The sequence below is a fragment of the Coffea arabica genome, chromosome 2e, assembly GCF_036785885.1.
Source record: "Coffea arabica cultivar ET-39 chromosome 2e, Coffea Arabica ET-39 HiFi, whole genome shotgun sequence".
NCBI classification, from domain to species: Eukaryota; Viridiplantae; Streptophyta; class Magnoliopsida; order Gentianales; family Rubiaceae; genus Coffea; species Coffea arabica.
The window spans coordinates 23,299,817-23,314,002 of NC_092313.1; the positions used below are offsets into that span (position 1 = coordinate 23,299,817).

Here is a 14,186-nt window from a genome sequence, read left to right on the forward strand (position 1 = left end):
TATATATATCCTCTCAAAGATTGGAGCATGAGATGAATCTAGAAAAAATAGTCAGTTAATTAATGCTACAAAAAAATTGCAAAGTTATAAATCATATAGATTCATGTAATTACTATATTGCAAGTGTATCAATTTAGCCTTGTAGAGTGACGCAATTGACATAGCAAAGACGGCAAGCCGCCTAGCCCCATCGACTTTTGTATGACTTGCTCCTTGGTCCACCTTTCAAACATGCACTCAAAATTAGTTTCAAATTATCCCTCGCAATATTCTCACATTCATCCACATAAACATTTTTCAAGAAAAATTTTACTCCCTCCGTCCCACTTTGATAGTCCTATTTTCCTTTTTCATCTGTCGCAAATTGTAGTTCACTTTCCAATTGAAGAATGCAGTTATATTTTAATTTTCCTAAAATACCCTTATTCAATGTAAGTTGTTGTTACTATAAACCTACCCCATTTAATGAGAGTTCATTCTTTTTTTACCATCAATTCAAGTTCCCATAAAGTTGTATTCTAATTAATGTGAGGGTATTTTAGGAAAATAGTTACCTAAATTGATTGTTCCAAAAAAGTTAACTACTTTTTCTTAAACTGTGTGAAAAAAAAATCAGGACTATCAAAGTAGGACGGAGGGAGTAATCTAAAGCAAAGTAACAAAATAATACTCCATTTAACTCAAAAAGATCATAAAAACATAATGGATTTGTCTATCAAATAAGAAGTGGCCCCAGTATTATTTATTTTTTGGTCAAAGTATCCATTTTTTGTGTGTAAAACTAATTATAATTCAGGGGATGAGTGATAATTTTCAAATATTAATAATTGATCTACTTTTTCTTTTTTATTGTGCTTATATTCTATCATTAGAGCACCGAATAGAAAAAACGAAGTGGATTATTTGTAAAAATTTATTTTCTTATATCATCAACTTATTTTTTAATTATTTTTTTATTTCATATACATCACATTAAAAAAATATTATAATATATTTTTTAAAAGTTTTTTCAAATAATCTACTATCCAAACAGCTCTGCTTAAATGCCCAAATCACTAATCAAATTTATTTTGTTCCAGAAAAGGAAAAATATTTCTAATAAAAAATTATTATTATTCCACTTAAAAGTAAGAAGGAAATTATAAAGTTGAGAAGCCACGTATGAAATACGTCAACGTCTGTCTATTTTGCGGGAACTTGAAAGCGGTTGCCAAAACTTTATTAAGAGCGCACTGCAGCTAAACTTCCACTCTTCTACTCCCACCCGACGCTTGAATTCATTCAAGGTTTATCGAACCGACAGTTTCTCTCTCTACCTGTATATACATACATATATTTATATCCATCTGTATATATATATACACCGCCATGGCGGCAGTGGCGTCGGAGAAGGTGGTGGAGCCCTCACTTACCCCGTCGCCGGCGCTTTCCATGAGCCGTACACCTTCACGACAAGTCTCCAATGCGACCGCCTCGGACCCCTCCTTTGCCGAAACACCGGATCGCCCTTCCTCCCTCGATCGCTCTCCTTCCTCTTCTAGACAGCTCGTCGATTCTCAGGTTCAGATTCTAATTGACTTTGATCATTGCTTCAAAATTTAGCTCTCATCAATAATTCGCTTCCCGCGGTTTTCGTTTTTGCGTTCGATTATGTTGATAAGTAGCAATTGGTTGTTATGTTCTAGCGTTTTCTTTTATTTTAATTGCTTAAGAAATAGATTAAAAATTTCAGCTGAGGAAGGGTTTAGGAAGATGTAAATACAAACTTTCTGGCTTCTTGACCTTGGTATTTATATGATAGGGCTTTAAATTTGCGTGGCACTAATTTTTGCATGGTATGATTTTCTAATTCTTTAGTGTTGAAGTGCACTACTGCACTCTACAAATTGAAGCCAAGAATCGATCTTTTATGAGGGATCCAAAAGCACTCAAGAGAGTTACTAGGAAATTCTCCTGCGGGTCTTAAGTGTATTCAAATTAATAAGGGACTGGGGACAGAATCAATAAATAGTCCAACAATGTGCTTGTGCGTTGAAAGAAAAAAAGTGATTGTGAGGTAAAGAGACACTTTGTAATAAAAGATAAGTTGAGTCATGTATAATTAGGATAGTTGGGGAAGGTAAATGCAAGATATTCTTTCGAATGAACTGGGAGGCTAGAGAGTATATTGAGGTTTTGATCTGTTCAATTCTTGTGCTTCTATTTTCTGTGTATTAGGTGTTGGAAGGAAATGCGAGGAAGTATTAATGGCTATAGCATAATTATTAGCAGTTTGAATGCATCTCTTGTTAAGTCTTTTTCCCTGTTTTGGTACCAGAATCAGTTATTTTTGAGAAGTGAAGAGTACCGGCAACTGTTTCGTCTTCCCCAGGATGAAGTGAGTGACTATCTATGCTTTTTTCCCTGTCTTGCCGTGACTTATTAATTTAACTATTCCTCTTGTGGAATGAATGCTTGTACTAAGCATGCTGGGAAAATTGCAAGTGAAGTTTTCCATATAGTGGTTTTTTCCTGAATGGGTGGAGTTGAACTTTATAGTGCAGAGTATCTCATATTTGCTTGGTCTTCTCATTTGGTTGAGTAAACGCTATTTTCTCTCTCCTCTTCTTTCATGATTTTACTGGTCTTCTATTCTTCTTCTTCTCCTTTTTTTTTCCCCCTGAGGCGACCTTATTTTCACTTCATTTGGATCCACTCGTATTTTGTAATTGATTTAATTTATTTCTCTTGGCTCCAACTTTTGACCAGTTGTGTCTTTTCATTGGGGATGCTTAGATTCTTTCTTTTTTATTAAAATTTGCCAGGTTCTTATTCAAGACTTCAATTGTGCATTGCAAGAGAATTTTCTTCTTCAGGTAATTGTTATGTGTATCATGTTCTTTGGTTGTCTATTGTTTATTTTTAGGTGGCATTTGTGAGACAGCAAATGATGAAATCAAGTTAGCTGTTCTATTACACTGGCACAAGGAATGTTGAAACTATTATTTTGGACACTTTTGGGCCTATGTGCTTGCTAATCCTTTCTTATAATTGTTAATTATTTGGGTGTAAGATACTGCTAATGGTTAATGTTATTTGTTGGTTGCAGGGTCACATGTACCTGTTTGCTCATTATATCTGCTTTTATTCCAACCTATTTGGATTTGAAACAAGGGTTAGTTGTCAATTCCTTATATTTTTTTAATAGTTAATGCTTGGTGTACTATACTAGGACATGGCTGTGGTTAGGGTCTCTTTCATTTGTTTAATATGTCAAATAAGAAGTCCTCTCCAGTTTTTTGTTGGTTCAGTTTTACAAATTCATCACTCAAACTTGATAGGAAGTTATTCTATATGTAAGCATTTGATAGTATAATGAAGGACTAGATGTGCTAAAACAATTCAATGTGTACTGAATCATGTTGGTAATGCAGCAAAGCAGAGAGCTTAAATGTATGTTCTGTTCTGATTGTTTCGGTGGGAGTCATTGGATGAATGAAGTTACAAAACCCATGTTTGATGGGATTGAACTTGCCCTGATACTTCCCATCTCTAATGAACTCAGGGCTGGAGTGTTAAGTACATTTTCTTGAAGAACTTAGTCACTTTTGTCATAAGTGAGTTGTATAATCTATCTCTCTCTCTCTCTCTCTCTCACATGCAGTCAGACGTAGAAAATCTGTTAAGGATGCTTAGGTACACAGTCAAAACAAACATTTCACCGTCTCTTTCTCTCACAAAAACTCAGAGACTTGAAACTGGATATAACATATGGGTTTTAATTCATTTGTTAATCATTGTTTAAATAGTGAGGCAGCACGCAATGTAGTTGATTTTCAAGAATTAACAGATTGGGCAAGATCTTCTTTTGTTAATTCTATCTTTTGGTCTTTGAAGTGTTGATTTTTTCATTGGTGTCAAAATTCAACCTGCTTTTTGGAAGGAAACTTGAGTTCGTATATTCATTTAATAAGCAGTTGTGTTGGTGGTCTTTTTCTAAATTTTAACAATATTGGCGTTCTGTTTACATGTTTAGTGTCTGCAGCACTGTTGGAGATGGGCATCCTTTTATCTTCTTGATATGTCTTATGTTGGTGTTAATTTTATGGCCTGTGACTTTTCTATTAGACCTTATTTGCTTGATGGATTTGACTTTGCCCTTACTTTTAGAAAATTATCCCTTTTAATGAAGTCACATCTGTAAGAAGAGCAAAAGCAGCAGCTATTTTTCCTACCGCAATTGAAATAATAGCTGGGGAAAAGAAGGTATGGCTTTCAATCCAGACTTCAACAGCATATAGCGTCTTACAATTTGATGACTTCAGGAATCATGATATCTGACAATCTTTCTTTTATTGCAGTTTTTCTTTACATCTTTCCTGTCACGTGATGAAGCTTATAAGCTCATAAATGATGGTTGGTCTCAGAATAATCGTGACATCAAATCAATCGCAGATGAGCAGGTTAATTTCCTTTTGTTTAGTAGTTACACATATAATCATTAATCTATGGATGAGCTTGATGCATTTTGGGAGCTTCTCCAGGCTTTGAGCATTTTATTCAATGCTGGAAAAATACTTAAAATGAGAGTAGTTCTTAAGTGTATTTTACCTATGTGTAACCCACATAGTAGTCAAAAGAAGATTCATGGAAAAGTCACAATGTTGGCAACCAAATTTTTAGCTGCTTAGGTTTTACTTGTTTGGTTGGATGTGAAGCATAGATTTGCCTTCTGTTATTCCTCTATTATTTCTTTGAAAAAGTCCATTGCTAAATTATATTTGGCAGTACCAAAAGGGTTTCTCCTGCAGGAAAAAATTGGCAGAATTTCATTTGCCAAATTTTTAGCTGCATAGGTTTTACTTGTTTGGTTGGATTTGAAGCGTAGATTTGCCTTCTGTTATTCCTCTATTATTTCTTCGAAAAAGTCCATTGCTAAATTATATTTGGCAGTACCAAAAGGGTTTCTCCTGCAGGAAAAAATTGGCAGAATTTCATTTGCCAAATTTTTTGCTGCATAGGTTTTACTTGTTTGGTTGGATTTGAAGTGTAGATTTGCCTTCTGTTGTTCCTCTATTATTTCTTTGAAAAAGTCCAGTGCTAAATTATATTTGGCAGTACCAAAAGGGTTTCTCCTGCAGGAAAAAATTGGCAGAATTTCATTTGCCAAATTTTTAGCTGCATAGGTTTTACTTGTTTGGTTGGATTTGAAGTGTAGATTTGCCTTCTGTTATTCCTCTATTATTTCTTTGAAAAAGTCCATTGCTAAATTATATTTGGCAGTACTAAAAGGGTTTCTCCTGCAGTAAAAAATTGACAGAATTTCATTTGCCAAAGATTAGAATCAGGGATATATTTACCATGCACTTTCTGAATATGGAAGCCAAGTTTTTGGTGGTGAACTTTTGCTGGTTGATTGCATGTCTAGTTGAGTAATGCTTTCTTCGTTTTCGTTGTGTGTCTTTTCAAAGAGTTGCATGCCTAAAATATTTTTTCTTCTGGCTTTGATTCTATTGATGGATAATTTTGAAACGCGGAATTGGGTTTATTCTTGTTTGAGTGGAGATTTCCCAATCACAAGTAGAACTCATATTATGTAGTACTGGAATTGGAATGGGTTGCCAAAGTGAAGGACTTATATTTAACGTAGGTTGTGATTACATAGGGCAGAAAACCTAGATTTGGAAGTCCAGAGCTGGACTGATGATTTCCACTGCAACCTCGAGTAAAACTTCATATTGCACATCAAAAGGTTGAGAATTCTATGCATGTGAAAAATGCTGAATTGGTTCTTTGAAGACGTCAAGTATCTCTCTGAAGCTTTTACATCTTTTTATAGGTTATTCCACAAAATTACCTTAAAACTATCTTCTTAAAGAATAGTGTTTATTGAAAAAGCTGTATAAAATTTGACAGCATGGTCTATTTTAAATGTTCTGAAAACCAAAATCTGTTTCACAAAGTTCTGAAAGCTGCATGTATGGTGGCTTAAGGATCATTTCCCCCCAAAAGCTTATAGTACTGGCAGAAGTATGCAAAAGTAGAAGAGAGGAATTGGAAACATTTTTTAGCTCTTAAGAAACTGGAATCTGTTGATTTTAAGCAGCATACCTGGATATTCTTGCTGAGGAAATCTATGGAATCCTTATTAAACTTGTTTGACTGATTCAGTTGTCCTTACAAAACCTTTTGATTTGGATGTAGGAGTCCACTACAGGGTCAAATAGCCTAGAGAATGGATGTGCGATAGTTGAAAAGGTAGAGAGCTGCAGACAATCGGTGGATGAGTCAAACCTAATAGAAAGGTACTGTCTGAGCTATCTTATACCACTGCATTGCTCTATGTTCAGGTAAGATTTTTTATGTTCAATGTGGATGCAAGACAGGGATAAAGATGGTTTGACACCAGACGATGTTGTACCCCAGGCTAATGGAGAGCCAGAAATTGTATCAACATCTATTCAGCAGCAAGACATTGCAGAAAACAATGTAGAAAATGTACAGAACATAGATTGTTCAGCATCTGGGAAGTCTCTGGCATGGGAGCTAGTGGATTATGATCCTCCACAGGGTTAGTCATATTATACATTTGTTTCCAAGTTGTAAAGTACCTTATGTGTCTCTAGTATTACTTGCTGATAATACAAGAAGATATTGTACTGAATAACTGTCTTCTGTATGTCAGGTAGTATTCTGTGTAGTAAAAAATCAATTTGGTCATGCTTTAGAAGTATAATAACCCAATTTAACAAGAAGAGTATAGCACATGAATGCTTTAATATACTGTGCTCATCAGTGAATTATGTCTTGCATGTTCATCTGTCTTTTCTGTGAGGGAATTCTGGCGAGATTTGATACTGAATCTCTGCAAAAACTTGCTAAAATGATCTGCCAACAAATTGAAGAAAATGTCAGTTTTGGCGTGACTTGATGTTCATGCTGGTTGTCTTGAAGTAAAGATTACCTAATATGGCTACTATTTCGCCTCCTACGTCACCTCCATGCATGAGCTGTTAAATAACTACTTCGTATTCTGCTTGAAGCCGTGTTCACATTTATCAAAGATAATTTATGTTTTTATGTTATATTTGTTACTACTTACGTTATATTCTCTTTTTTACCTTTTTTCTTGGTTGTTATTCATATAGGCTTGTAGCTCATCCCTCTTTGAAAAATTGAAAATTTGTACCAGCATTGTTGTATTTACCAGTTTCAATTATTGTAAGTCTGGTTGACTTCGTTTCTGCAGTTCCTGAGGGCTTTACAATGGTAGCTGATTCCAAGTTTCCGGTATTATAACTTCCTTGTGGACATACCATGTTCTAGATATCTGGTTCACTTATTCTTGCAGCTCAGACTGCCTAATTCTTATAAATTTATAACTGTGTTACTTTTAGGTCACAGTGGAGGAGTTTCTTGAGTTCTTTTTTTCCGATCAGGCGGTTGATTTTCAGGATTCTTTCCATAGAAAATGTGGAGATAGAGGTAATTGGGCAGTTGATGTGAGATTCTTGTATTTATATTTTTTTAAACTTACAGGTGAAACTTAGTGTAGATACTGATGTTTCCTTTCACTTGCTTTCTAACTATATCAATGGTTGTCTTGTGTTGTTTCTTGCTTTAATTTTTTTTCTTTTCCAGATTTTAAGCAGACTGAATGGCGTCCTCATGAAAAATCTGGGTATACTCGTGATGTGTCATTTCAACATCCAATTAAGATTTATTTTGGTAATTCTTTGCTTTGAACTAATAAAAAATCATAGATTGGTTTGTGTTTGTACTGCTTACCAGATTAGAGGAGAAATACTATTCGTGTATGCTAAATTTGGTTTTGGATCCTTTATAGGTGCAAAATTTGGTAGCTGCCAGGTAGTTCAGCAATATCGAGTTTACAAGAACTGGTGCTTTTCTGTTCATCAGAAATAAAATTCTCATTGCTTGAAATGTTGAGTTGTTACCAAGGCAGATACGTTGTGACTGTTTACTTGAGTTATTTCTCCTTTCTTTGCGAAGCATGCCTTTCTTAGTGTTTATAGTTTAGCTGTAGCACTGTTTTATCCTATATTCCCAGCATGCTCCCTGAGTTGCGCTTTCGCCTTATTGGACTTATTGTTATCATGCATTGGGTTAGTTACTCATCAAGAACTCGACAGCTTACCAGATTGTTTGTAGTAATTGAATCATACAAATTCTTTGGTTGTTAATATTGAACATGAGCCTAGTGACAAAACATGCTCCAAAAAAAAGAGTAGAACGAGAAAGCTTAGTTTCAGGTTAGATTGGTATTCTTTCATTGATGTGAAATGGGGTGACACGTCATTTAAAATTACTTGTCTTGTGTTGAACTTATTAGGACCTTACCAGGAGAGAAACTCTGTCCTACTGGGGTGACATTGTCTGGCATGGCTCTGATCCTTCAAGAAAGTATTTGTATGCCACAACTGCTAATGAAAAAATTTTGAGACTAGCTAGCACGTTTTGAAAGTCTTGTTGGATTCCACCGATCTTAGTTATGTTTAAATCTTGCTTCAACCTGATATTTTAAGCTGTTTGGGAGTTAGGGTATCCAATAACAACATTTAAAGGGAAAATAATTGGAGTGGGTGTGATTCAGTGATTGTCATCAAGACTTTTGTATGTTGGTTAGAGAAGCTAAAGACCAGTAATGTTGGATAGAGGCCTGGAAAGTGGGGGTTTTTTATTTTTTGGGAGAAGTGATGGTATTCTGTTTTGTATTATTTGTTAGGCACTGTGGTGGAGTATGATACTTGAATTTCTAAATTGTAGGATATTAATGAGGTTGGGAAGCATTAAAAAAAATGAGGTTGGGAATGGAGATTTTGTCGAGCAAAGAATCTTGTTTTATAAGCACTGGATTGCCCTTTGTTGGAGTTTGTTTTTGTGGTGTGATGCTGTAATTTTATAATGGAGTGGATACTTCTGCCTTGCTTACAGCAAAATTGTTGAATGTCCCTCCATTCATGGTCTCTAATCCAGGTTGTAGTTGACTGCCATAAAATGGGTAGTGTATCACGGCTTACACTTCTGCTAGGATGTCCTATAACTCGGGACTAGTCTGCAGGTTCTTAATCCCTTTTCATGACCTGCTTAATCTCTTGAATGGAGTGCGGTTGGGCAAAGGTTCCTGTGCTTGCTTAAACCCATTGTATGGATGTGTTATATCTTCCTTTAACTCAAGCTCAGCCTGCTTTATTTTTCTCTATTAATTTTTTGGCGAGTCACGGTTGGTTAATCTTCCTTTGGTCATACTAAACAATGCTGTCGATTTACTTTTTGAGATGTTAACATTTGGTTATTGATGGTCCTAAGCTGAAAAAATCAAGATAACTTGGTTTTTCTATATCCAAGAAATGCACATGTTTGAGTCATCTGGTGTCTTGACCATACATACACCTTCACTTCTTTCATAATGACATAATTATGTGGTTACAATTGCCCACACTTTTGACTGTACTAATGTACGTATTACTTTTTCTTGATGGCAGTCATTTCATTCTTGAGACCTCCCAAGAGATTAGTGACGTGCCTTATGCTGACTACTTTCGTGTAGAGGTATGAATTTACATTTTTTCTTGATTCTGACTTTTCCTGTAGATAGCATTTGTTTGCAATGAGAAGTGTGGGAAGGTGAAGGAAAGTAACTTAACTTTTGCTCTCATATTTGTTGGTTTGCAGGAAAGTGATAAACAATTCCTGCACTTTCCCACACATTCCTGATAAACATTTCCTGCGCTTTCCTACGCATTGCTGCATCTTTTTTTCCTTAAGAAATTTTCAGGATTGCAATAGAAGGCGTTGATTATGCATAATTTGCTCAATAACTACTACTAATGACCTATATTCTCTCAAATTTTCCTGTCAAACAAACATGCACAAAAAACTAATTTTCTCTTTCCTTTAGTCACTTCATTTTCCCACATAGCTTTTATTCTATTCAAACAGATCTGAAGAGTTCTTTTGTTAGCAGTAATATACGTGGTTGAATATGTATCTTTGAGGTTTAACTGGTTGAGGTGGTATTTCGACCCCTTTTTCTTTCTGGGGTTAGGTTGGATTGGAGTATTGTGGGGTTGGTTGAGGCTATTCATCTTGTATAGCTGTATTATTACAGGATGGTAGATATGTTTGATCATTTGTATTATCAAAACGATGCACAAGGATCTTGAATATTAGAAACTGGGAGTGGAGCATCCAGAAGATAGACTACAGGGGGATCAAGTTTTAGTTGATTAGGCTTCCTATATTAATTAAATGTAGCTTGAGGATGCAAGTTCTATGATATTTTTTTTTGGGTGGGGAGGGGGGGGAGAGGGAGTCCTATATCGTGCCCTCAACCCCCCCCCCCCCCCCCCCCCCCAATTTAATTCAAACATTTTTTACTATGGATGAGAATGTCTTGTGTATCTATCCAAAAATGGATTAAAATAGATGTTTACTTTTTTTTTTCAATATTATTTTCTAGCAGGGGAGGGGTGAGATAAGAAGCAGGGAGGGGGGGTGTGGTGTGTGGTCATTTATTATAGCAATCATTGCTGCTAAGAAATTTACTTTTTGATTATTTTCTTGGCACTTCTCTGATTCTTTTATTGCACAGGGGCTTTGGCATGTCGAAAGAGATGGCGATGAATCTAAAAGGGGTTGCATTTTAAGGGTATATGTTAACGTGAACTTTTCCAAGAAAACTATGTGGAGAGGTATGTGATGAGAATCTGACATTGCTTCCCTTTAACCTTTTGGTTACTTTCTGCACCTAATATATGGATGCTAACTGGAAGAATTTCATTTCCATTAGTAGTTTATATTGTTGGGTGCTGTGCTTTGAAATTACTAAGAGATAGACAACCTTATCTTAATAGTGCAGTTTTTTTTTTTTTTTGCCAACATTATGTACAAGCATGATGTGGATATGGTTACTTTAGCTTTTCTAACTCCTCGCTGCAAGCGAGTGTTTTGGTTGTTGGGGAAGCATGTGATTCGAGCCTTGGACTAAATTTGGGAAATAATAATTTGTCCTCCTTATTTATCACTGGTCAAGCTTTCTGAACATATCATATTATTGTACCTTCCACAAGCTTGGGCTAGATACAAGTTTCGAGTTTTGAGATAGACTTTACAGATACACGCCTTTTTCTCACATCAAATTTGAACTTCTATGGGATAAAATCTGGATGAAATCTGAAGCAGGGACTAGTCATTTTTCCACTTTTGCTTCTCTATTTGTCTCAATACTCATAATATATGTATGTCGGAACAAGTTCTAGTGAGATGGATGTACATCCTCAGATATTAGACTCCTGTCACTACATTTTCTTTGAGGAATATTTTTCATCGGATATTTAGTTGACCAATCAATACCAGATTTTGGCATTTTTTGGCGTTTAGTTCTTTTGCGTGAGTGTTGCTTCAGCATCTCGTCTATCATGCTGTGTTTTTTGTTATTTTGTGGCTAAACAGCTTCATTGCTCTTTCTGAAATTGATGGTTGTTCTATTTCTTTTTGAATTATAAAAATGTGCTTTTGCTGAAAATGCTTCTTTGAACAAATTAATCATGGACCCGTCATCTTTAAATTTTGTTTGAATGCCAAGCGTGCCAATGTTTTTGCAGGAAAGATAGTGCAGTCAACAATTGAAGAGAGTCGAGAAGCATATGCCACTTGGATAGACCTTGTATTCTCTTTTTGCTCCTTGCATGTACTTGAATTTGTAGATTACTAATTGTTGAAGTCCAATTTATGGGAGTTGTGGGCTTTCTTTCAGGCACATCAGTTATTGAAGCAGAAGAACCTTGAAGTAAAAGAAGGTAGGATGTTGAATACCTGACAAGTACATGGGATATAAACTGACAATTACAACAATTCTCAGGTGTTTATAATTTTTTCCATGATCCCAATGGTTCTTTTTTGGCATGAAACAGGTAACCTGATTCAAAGTAATCAAGCTCAGGGGAAAAAGGAAGAGAGAAATGTGGGGAGTCTAGAAAAGTCAAATGAAGCAGTGGAAGCGAATTTGTCTCGGGCCTTGCCGATTTCAAAGGATGTGTACCAACATCCAATTGTTCCCCCAGGCAGGGGCCACCCTGGCAGTGCATCAGTCGCTCCATTTAGCGACTTACTGGTGAAGTTCTACTCAGCACTCAAAAATCAAAATCCCGTATCCCTGTTTCTAGTTATTGGCATTGCTGTGATCCTCCTCCTAATGCAGGTGATGTTACTAAAAACCATTTTGCATATTATATTAGTGCTCTTAGTAGCAAAACTTGTCATATGGGGAGAGAACACCTATTAACGATAGTTCATGATTGAGTCCTATATATCTAAAGAGAAGAAAAAAACAAAAAAAAATGTAACCTTTGCTAGTCCTCATGCTTCAAAAAGAAAAAAGAACTTGTATCTTGTTAGATGGAAGCAGGCTCTTAAGTAATACGAGGGCTACCCATGGATGCAGCAGGTTGTCTAGTGTTTCATGTTGGACAGCAATTGATTCTTCTTTGGAACTGCCACTTGCAGGCAAGTATACTCACCTTGTTAAGCAGACCTCAGCAGATTCACGTGGTTCCACAGGCAGATTGGATGTATAGCATCAACAGAGGTGCAAGTGAAAGTGGGGGTGAAATTGCTTTGCTAGATAAGCAGATTACACATCTCAAGGAGGAGCTGCATATGGTTGAGACGCTGCTAGATAAGATGCAACATGAACATGCGCTGCTAAAATTAAGATTGAGTGATTTAGAGCGTAGTAGAAAACGGCAGAAATAACAGAAATGTTTTTAATTCTTTGCTTCTGGGCAGCTTGATGATCACACACCCTCTCCTTCTCGATCTCCCTCGCTTATTTTTTGTATTATAAGTTGTTCATAAAATTGCAAAGTACAGTAGAAACAGGAGGATGATTGATGTGTATAGTTCTGTAGAAACTAGAATGAATTCCTGACTTTTCATAAACTCGCTCTTGTATTCTGAGTGTGACCTCACATAACTGACAGTAACTGGCAATTAAAGATAAAGATGGGAAAGGAACAAGAAGAAGAAATTCCAGTTGCTTCTTTTTTGGCCTTTTACTGAACTAGAAGAATGGAGAGCATGGGTTTATTAGGAGAGAGTCGTCGTTCATTACAAGATCAGGAAGGAAGCCGTCTATGTTTGGATTCCCAGTTTTATCAGGAAAATTTTAGAAATATTCTTTAATTCATTTATAATCACCTTTTCATTTTCTATATATATCAAATGGTTACCGTGCATTTTCCTTTTTTTCACAAGAACTCCAAAAATTAGCAATCCTCAAATGGGCACGGTCCTTGTGGATCGCTTTCTGTTAGTGCCTGTTTGATAATATAAAAAAGTGCTGAAACTGAATTCATTCAGACATTCAAATGTTATGGGTGTTTGATAAATAAAAATTCACCTGCTGAATTTATTAAGTGGTGCTGAATTTGTATATATTTTTTTCAGCACAAGAATCGTAGCTGAATGCTTAATTTGATAAGAATCACGAGATTTACTTCAACTACTTTATCTTATCTACCAAATATATCCCTGTTTGTTAATTACATTCAAAATTCTTATCTAATTAAACAACCTAATATTCCCTATTCAAAATCCTTATCTAATTAAACAAAACAACCTGATATTCTCTATTCAAATTTTTTTTAACAATTGTATTTTTTTGCAGTAATTTTCATCCACAAACATTTATATTTTGATATATATTTTTTTTGTGCAGATAAATATTATTTATGTGATGTAGCTTATCCACACACACGTGGCTTTATGACACCATATCGAAATATTAGATATTGGTTGTCTGATTTTCGAAATGCTTCTCGTCCAAGATCAAAAGGAGAACGCTTTAACCAAGCACATGCAAGATTGAGAAATGTAATTGAACGTGCTTTTGGAGTATTAAAAGCTCGTTTTCCCATTCTCAAAACGATGAAACCATACCCTTTTTCCACACAAAGAAACATTGTCATTGTATACATTGCTCTTCACAATCATTGTCATTTTCATACCTAACAATTTTAAGTTAATTAAATCATAGGTTCTATTTCCTTTTTGGATTAAAAGATAGAAGGGTAAAATTGTACAATTTAGCTTATTAAGCATTAAGTTATGAATATTTATCAAACGGTATAAATAGATTCAGCATTAAGATTCAGACATTCATATATCTCTTTTCAGTGCTTAAA

General features: G+C 35.4%; 1 protein-coding gene across 1 annotated transcript; it reads left to right on the top strand.

Annotated features, from left to right (window-relative positions):
• The first annotated feature begins 1,220 nt into the window (after positions 1 to 1,220).
• On the top strand, positions 1,221 to 12,942 carry LOC140036910 (protein VASCULAR ASSOCIATED DEATH 1, chloroplastic-like). The gene is made up of 18 exons (XM_072080037.1): positions 1,221 to 1,560; positions 2,318 to 2,377; positions 2,805 to 2,855; positions 3,089 to 3,154; positions 4,150 to 4,245; positions 4,341 to 4,442; positions 6,184 to 6,284; positions 6,366 to 6,550; positions 7,229 to 7,269; positions 7,377 to 7,464; positions 7,621 to 7,707; positions 7,826 to 7,880; positions 9,486 to 9,552; positions 10,595 to 10,694; positions 11,607 to 11,668; positions 11,759 to 11,801; positions 11,916 to 12,202; positions 12,508 to 12,942. The coding sequence occupies exons 1-18, from the start codon at positions 1,369 to 1,371 to the stop codon at positions 12,754 to 12,756; spliced, it is 1,932 nt and encodes a 643-aa protein (XP_071936138.1). The 5' UTR covers positions 1,221 to 1,368; the 3' UTR covers positions 12,757 to 12,942.
• Positions 12,943 to 14,186: the final 1,244 nt, after the last annotated feature.